The 8,417-nt window shown below is 27.3% G+C and overlaps 1 protein-coding gene across 1 annotated transcript in view; it reads left to right on the forward strand.

The window, feature by feature from the left end:
- Positions 1-5,398, forward strand: part of LOC108690325 (putative homeodomain transcription factor) — a 6,178-nt gene extending 780 nt beyond the window's left edge. The window contains exons 3-16 of the mRNA XM_018197558.1: positions 1,592-1,803; positions 1,879-2,065; positions 2,125-2,261; positions 2,332-2,434; positions 2,517-2,729; positions 3,053-3,117; positions 3,366-3,535; positions 3,591-3,727; positions 3,841-4,150; positions 4,228-4,456; positions 4,541-4,636; positions 4,709-4,852; positions 4,932-5,027; positions 5,117-5,398. Of these exons, the coding sequence (XP_018053047.1) occupies positions 1,592-1,803; positions 1,879-2,065; positions 2,125-2,261; positions 2,332-2,434; positions 2,517-2,729; positions 3,053-3,117; positions 3,366-3,535; positions 3,591-3,727; positions 3,841-4,150; positions 4,228-4,456; positions 4,541-4,636; positions 4,709-4,852; positions 4,932-5,027; positions 5,117-5,266 (2,249 nt within the window). The 3' untranslated portion in view covers positions 5,267-5,398. The remainder of the gene's footprint in view (positions 1-1,591; positions 1,804-1,878; positions 2,066-2,124; positions 2,262-2,331; positions 2,435-2,516; positions 2,730-3,052; positions 3,118-3,365; positions 3,536-3,590; positions 3,728-3,840; positions 4,151-4,227; positions 4,457-4,540; positions 4,637-4,708; positions 4,853-4,931; positions 5,028-5,116) is intronic.
- Positions 5,399-8,417: the final 3,019 nt, after the last annotated feature.

Below are 8,417 nucleotides of genomic sequence, written 5' to 3' on the forward strand. Positions count from 1 at the left end.
TAAATTGAGAACCACTTTCACCAAGCTCCAATTAACTTAATAGATCTAACTTTGCCAACTGAAACTGTTGTTGGAGAAAGAATGTGAACTAAAGAGTTACACATAACATATTTCTAATTATAATTAACTGTAATTTTACATACTACATTGAATATAAAAATAGGTTAATAACAAACTATCAGAGAGAAACCTTACTGCATAAGTAGTATTATCATCAAATCTATATTTATAACTTCTCTCTTTGCATTTTTTCTCCAACATCAACTTCAATTGGAATCTTGCAAAGTTATTAGATCTGTTAAGTTAATCAGAGCTTAGTGAAAGTGACCCTTAGTCACTTGCATTATATTAAATCAGTACACATTAAAGGCTGCTTTATATAAAGTATTTAAATGCAATGGCATAATATAATCAACTTTGACAACAAAATAATACATATATATTCTATTAAATGATGTGATAAGATAATTTAAACATGTTTAAAATATTTGTATGCTTTTACATTTAACTTTATCAATTTCATGTATAGCAGCTTTTGTGATATGCACTAATCTAATATAATAGTATACAAGTGATAATAAATACAAGTGACTAAATTCACTATTAATGGTTGAAACAATTTTTTACCATAAGAAATGAATTGTGGACTGCAATTGAATATAAAAAATCACACAAAAGAGAGTAAAATATTGACCTCTGACTGCAAAAAGCTGATTTGACTATTAATCTCAACTTATGTATATACAGGATGTCTGATAATTGTTCTGACAGAGTTCGTGAATATGAGCGGACTAAACTGAGACGGAAAGTTTACCATTTTACAATTTTCGCAATAGGTCAAGTTTCAACAAGATATTAATTGTTAAAAATTGTCGAAAATTGGTTTTCAATAATTTTTTACTCAAATACTATCAACTTTACAGAAAAAAGAAACTGCAAGAGACGAAAATTGTTTATTTTCTTCTTATAGAGCTCTAAAAATTTTTTTAGAATTTTTTAATACCGTATTTTCTCATGATGATAAAAATATTATAAGAAAATTTTAAAATTGATAAAATATTAAAATTGATAAAAAATTCTGAAAAATTAATTAAGTTCTATGAGAAGAAAATATATCTTGTGAAAATTACAAAATGATACAAGACTTTCTGTCTCAATTTAGTTTGCTCTATATGTCCACGAACTCTGTCAGAACAATTATCAGACCTATATATATACACACACACAGTGTTTCAAAATCGCGTATTCGGAGGACATAATACTTTATGCTAAAACAACTTTTTTTCTTTTGCAAAATTGCATCTGTAGTTTTTGTAGTTTTTGCAGAAAAATAAGTAGAAGTTAACAAATATGCGCAAAAATTATTTATTAGACGCAATTTTGTTAAAAATTTGTTTATTTTAACATAAAGTATCATGTGCTTCGAATGCGCAAATTTTAGGACACCCTGTATGTATATATGTGTGTACGGTGCGTGTGCGTGCGTGCGTGCGTGCGTGCGCACGCGCGTGTGTGTGAGAGTGTTTAAATATATTATAGTATTTGCCTTGATAGGCATGTATATTTATTCATGATTTAATAATGTATATAGGATCTTCATTTCCAAAAGCCAAGCCAAAGCATGGTTTGTTGACAGTAGCTTGCCTAGCATTTCAGCGACTCTTGTTCCTTCCATTGTACAAAAAGTGGTGGATACAGCAAACAAGTTATCGCATCTTTGTGCTTTTCTTGTTACTATATAGCTTGCAAACGATCAACATATGCCTATATTATGTTTATACAAACAGGGAAAATGAGGCAGAAGTATGATAAGTTGTTTCTGATTTTCTAAACTGTACTTGCATTGCTATCGATCTTGACTGTCACGTCTTTTTACAGATTATATCAATGTCAGAAGTATTAGTACCTGTTGTTATGATGTTTGTTCTGTGCACTGTTCATTCCCATATTGTATCGACACATTCAGGTCCTACTATGACATATAATCAGTCCAGACAACGAATAACAAGACGCTCTCGACATATTAGGTGCAGAAATGGAAAATCGAGGCCTAGACAGAATTTACGTAAGTATGCATTAAAACAAAAAATATTCATCTTTATAATATTTAAATTTTTGCTAAAGGTGTACATAAGGATTCAAAATCTTCTCAAGATATGGCTTCTGAGAAAGTGAGTACAGGAAATGAAGAAGTATTCACTGCAGTAAGATTTGCTAAAAAAGTGGTCATCCAAAATTCCTCGACTGTTAGCCAATCTCAGGTATCCAAATTTCAAGTTTATAATAATTGTTCAAAATATCGTATGTATTTAAAAATTTCTGATGTAATAGGAACTTGCAAATGCTCAAGTATTATATGACAAAGAATCATTGAATACAACCGGAGAAAATTCTGACCCTGCAAACGAAAGTTCAACTAATCATGAACAGCAAGGTAAAAAAAAGTTATTATTTATTTATTGCAAGTTTATATATTTCATATATTTATAACACATACATGTTTCACTCTGAAACAGATAATGTACCAGAAGAACATGTAGCAAATATACATCAAGATGATGATGGCTTTGAAAGTCTAAATGGGAATGTTTCCAGTGATAATGACAAAGGGATAGGTCGAGCACTGGTGCAAGAAAATAAATCGCGATTGAGTTTGATACAACAGAGTAAAGATCATATGTCATGGTCAGAAGATAGCACTAGTCAACAAATTTCATCAAAAAACTCAGGTTTGATTTACAAGTATACGCTTGTAAAATAATTTATAGACATTTAACAATTTTGCAAAGATAATTATAAATCTTATTCATTATTAAACATGCTTTATTTATTATTAGACACGCACTTTATAAACGCATAAATTTTTAAAAATAACTTTAAACGCATATTTAATAATTCATCTAATTTTACAATTTATAACATTAAATGAAAGTAATCTTTTTTTAAATTTGTTTTTATTTGGGGTTTCCGAACCGCTAACACGCTTTAATCTTTGTTGGAAAGGTATAAAATGGAGTAATAGCTAAATCATCGTTTTCCACTTTCCACGCAGCACCTGATCCATTAAAAAATGATGACAATTTTATGGATAGCAAAAGCAATAATGGCAATATTAAGGTACTATCACTTATAAGTTTAATTTATTTTTTCTTTACTAAATCTATAAGCTTAACAAAATTTCTATCTATTTTTTTTTTTTTTTTGCTTGTCTCTTTTGTAGACCAATTCTTTTTAGATATTATTATTCTTTTTAAATATTCTTAAATATCCTTTAATTTTATCAAGAATAAAAAATATTTAAAAAATTCATATCTAATGCATCTTATATTAATCTATCGACTAATTTGTATTCTTGTTAATTTAAGGCTAAAGAGATTTCATCAAAAATATTGAGATCAAGAGAAGCACGGCAGCAGTGCGAGAGCGAAGAAGAAGGCGAGTGTGAGGAAGCTACAACGCATCATCTCACAGAAGCAACAACTTCTGCCACGGAATGGATGGGAGTAACAACTAATAGTGACGAGTGCAGTTACAGGTGAGTTTTATTATTTCAATAAAGCATAATTTTTTATAAATCGAAATTATTATAGTTCAGAACTCGGGGAATCTGACATAGCCAGCGAGACTAATCTTAATTATGGAGAATTTGTGGAGCATCCTTTCTCATGGGAATTTGAATTGCCACCTTCGATATTATTTAATTCTACTTGCACATCGTCTGATCGCGGTTAGTATAGCAAATTTTTCATACGAATAAAGATTTAATTCATGAAGCAACTGTATACGTTCAACAAATTAAACAGATTTAATAATTCCTACTTCGTATCATTCTGTTTCTAGTTTCGTGTACGATTTGGACGCGGCGTGATATAAAAAAGGCTGAATTATCAGTGCTTGATATTAGTTCAGCAATAATTGCCAGAGTCGAATCCATGCCAGAGGGTATGAATTATTTTTACGGTGGTCTAATACTTAGTATCGCATTGTGTCTAATACCGTCAATAAAACGGCTGAGTGACCATATAGGATCAGATAATATTGGTAACGCGTCTGTTAGTCTATTACCAAGTGATATGATTCAGATAAACTTGGAAACATACACCGATGTCTTGTGTAGAATAATTGGTATTTCATTCGGAAATACTTTTTGGTAAGAGAATACTTCTTATGTTTATGTATTTTAAAATATTTATAAATTAATAATTTTTTTTAAATAACTCTTCTTAGGGAACGAACGGTGGTGCTAATTTCAATGTTTGAACGATTTATGTTGTCATGTTGTCTGTTTTTCTTGCTGGCAGTAGCAGAACGAACATACAAGCAGAGACTTTTATATGCGAAATTATTCTCTCATTTGACATCATCCAGACGCGCGCGAAAATCTGATTTACCGCACTTTCGTTTGAATAAAGTGCGCAATATAAAGACATGGCTAAGTGTCAGATCTTACTTGAAGGTAAAAATATTAAATATATGCGTTTATATACAGTTTAAAAATTCTTATATGTTTTATATCTTATTATATAATTTTGTATTATAGCGAAGAGGGCCGCAGCGATCTGTAGACGTAATTGTTTCAGCAATATTTATTATAACATTATTATTGCTGTCATTCGTAAGTTTGGAACTAATTAAAGTAAGTATATTTTGTTTTTTTAATATCTATTTTTACTTTTTATTTCTTTTGACAATGTAAATCTTATTTTAGGATCTCGAAAATTTACACTCACGATATAATGTCGAAGCATTATTCTGGAGCTTCTCGCTTGGAATATTTATATTGCGGTTTATGACGTTAGGAACAAAAATCAACAAAAAGTACAGAAATCTCTCTGTTTTGATAACTGAACAGGTAGACTTTGTTATAATGTATTTAAACTTTTTCCAAAAAGTTTTCTGAAATCTGTCTTATTTTTCAATACAATTTTTAGATCAACTTATATTTACAAATTGAGCAAAAACCACATAAAAAAGAAGAACTTATGGTTGCAAATAGTGTATTGAAATTAGCGGCTGACTTGATTAAAGTATGTATTTTTACAAATTCATTGAAGAATCAATATAATAAAAAGAATCAATATAAATTAATTAATTTAAATTATAATATATTTTACAGGAATTGGAGAGTCCGTTCAAAATCTCTGGGCTATCAGCTAATCCGTATTTGTACACTATTACTAAAGTGGTACTTTTGTCAGCACTTTCAGGAGTACTTTCGGAACTTCTTGGTTTCAAGCTAAAACTACATAAAATAAAAATTAAATAAAGCAATATAAGACGTGATACATATGAAAGAGGCGCATTAGTCCATCAATTTTGAACTGTCTAATGGATTTAAACTTAATCTGTTCTCAGCGAAAATTAACTTGGATTCATTATACTAAGTTAAGTAACATTAGGGTGCTTTAGCTTATTAAAGGACTTGGAGACTGTAAGTAATAAAACTTTACTCTCTAAAACTTTTAGAATGAATTTCACTCTAAAGAGTGAAATTTCTCTCACTTTTAAAACTTAAAAATTGAGGCACTTTTTTTCAAGATTAGCTCAATTTTCACTCTTCAAAATGAGATTCCACTTCAAAGAATTTAGAGAGTAGCTAGTCAAATCAATGACAATTTAATACAATACTCAATATATTCAAAATTTTAAGTAATTAAAACGTACGTAAAATAGAATTTATAATGAAATTCTCATTAAAAAAAAATTTATTTCAAATACGTTGAAAAATTTGAACAAAAACATACAATTTTAATTCTTTACTACATGATTATTTCCTTTGTTGGAAGAATGCTGAAATTAAATATTAATAGAATAATGATGATATTTCATTAAATTGATTTCATTGACTAATTTTTCTATCTAATTTTTAGATAGAAAAATTATAATGAGAGCGACTTAATAATTATTCGGAATTATATTTATAAAATTTAAGGGGATAACAAACAGAAAATTTACATGTACGTCATAGGAAATTACAATTTTGCAATGTAATCTTATTTTTCTCACTTACTATAATATTCTAATTCAAATTTGTGTATTTAAAAGCAACGAGATTATATTGCATATAACACAATTATAGTTTTTCTTACCGTCTCATAAATTCTATAAATATATTTCAAATAAAATTGATTCATCCTCATTATAAAGAATACTTAATGCATACATTTAAAACAAGGCATGTTTATTATATACTATCAGAATATTGATTAGTCCTTAGAATATTCTTTTTGAATTATATCATATTATTATTTCATCACTGATAGCTTATTACGTTAATATTTAAAAAAATACTTGCATTTCATGAAATATGTAAAGAGTTTGGAATTTTTTCAATGTATAGTGTAAATATTGAAAATTTGTGGTAATAATAATCCACAAATATAATTCTTCAAGGGATGTCCTAAAAGCGTTTAAAGCACGTTCTATGTCCTAAGAACATCTCCAGGAATTTCTTTGGAGAACTGTGTTGTGTGGAAAGGGCTCGACAAATTGAATAACTTCCTAAAAAAAAGCTTTTTAACTTTAAATGAAAATTTTGATATTTTCTGAATGTTATAGTAAAAGTTTATTTGTTGTGAATGTAAAATGTTCTATTTTATACATTATATATTTATTTTGTAACTACCAATTTGATGATAGTATCTATTTGGATGAATATATTCGTCGAGCTTTGAACGCTAACGAGTTCAATCATTATGTATAAGATTATGTAGGAGAGTGAACGAATAATTTGACTATATTTATAAAATTTATTAAAATTCCAATATAGATTTACATTTACATTATTTTTTTCAATATAGTTGTTTTGTTTTTTTGTATTTGATTCAGCATAAATTTATTTGTGCTCTTAAAAAAAATTTTTTTTGATTGCTTTTTCTCGGCACTTTTTTCATATTTTATTCAGTGCTAAATCAATGATCAAACAGATAATTCAAGGAAGTGAATGATTATACTATCTGTTTTCAATTTACAAATAAAAATTTGCCACTAAAGCTAAAAACAGATTTATGAAATACTAAATCATAAAAATAAGTTGTATTCAAAAATTGTATTCAAAAATACATGTATTTAAATACATGTTTTCATGTACATTGTATTCAAAAATAATGTAAATCTCTATTGCAGTTTTAAAAAATTTCATAGATACATTTTTCTGGAATATTATTGATACCGTTATATAATTTGACAACTTGCAACATATTTTTGCAGATATTATATGAAATGTGTATTTGAAATGCATGCATAATTATATGATTCGAGAATGCACTTGAAGTCATATATTATGTAAATACTGTATTACGAGATAGAATATCTATTATGAGAAAATTAGTACCTGTGCGATAATAAGATTAAATGTAAATTATTTTTCAAATATGTTTAAACTTGTCGCCAATATAGAAGAAATAAAAACAATTCTATGTATATGAAATTTATATACATAAAAAAAATTGTTGTACGAAAAATCTTTTTGATACTTATGCCCTAAAAGATAGTTATTTCAATTTGTTTATTATATTATTTTTTTTATTTCAGTAGTTAATTTCAGATTTACAATTTAAATCAACGGTATAAAAAAATTTCATTGACAAGAAAAATCAAAGATGACCTCGATAGCTCCATAAAAAGGACATTAATCCGTCTATAAGAAGGACATTAGGTTTATTTATGTAAGTTTTATAATATACATGCTTAAAGTTTGAAGAATAATACTTAAAAATAATATTAATAAAAATCGAATATCCATTTTTTAACGATAAGATAATTTTGATGAAAAATCTAAGAAAAATAATTAACAAAAAAAAAGGCTATCAATCTTAAACTTTATAGCTACAAGTTATAAATTATCCAGTTACAATCATTTGATTAAATCCTATTAAATTATTTAGGCTGTATTTTGGATGTTCATTTCATTTTATCTTCCTTCTGCATATAATAAGTGATAAAAGATAGAATAAAGCTTACAGCGCGTGAGCGCTTGAATGCTTCTTATCTGTCATATAAAATAAGCTTAACATGTGTGTATTTTGCGCTCGCATACATACATCCAATACAAATATATAGAGTGTTCTAAACTTGTCGCAATTATTTTTTTTAGTTACCCAATGAGCACAATGTTTAAAATCGATATATAAAATAATTTTAAATTATATTTTTAGGAATTCTTTAAAAAATACTTTTAAGATATTTCATAAAGAACTTTAAAAAATTTCTTAAAATTATTTTATGCGTCGATTTTACTCCCTTAATCGGCAATCTTTAGAAATTAATATCTGGTTAACGACATATTGGTCATACAGTCCTTGCAAAGTAAATTAAATTTGGAGATATGTTCAATATTTACACTCAAATAAATTGTATACATATGAAAGTTAATAATTTAATTTTTAATAACAAATAGACTAAATAAATTATAAAAA

Source organism: Atta colombica, unplaced genomic scaffold (assembly GCF_001594045.1).
Source record: "Atta colombica isolate Treedump-2 unplaced genomic scaffold, Acol1.0 scaffold311, whole genome shotgun sequence".
NCBI lineage: Eukaryota > Metazoa > Arthropoda > Insecta > Hymenoptera > Formicidae > Atta > Atta colombica.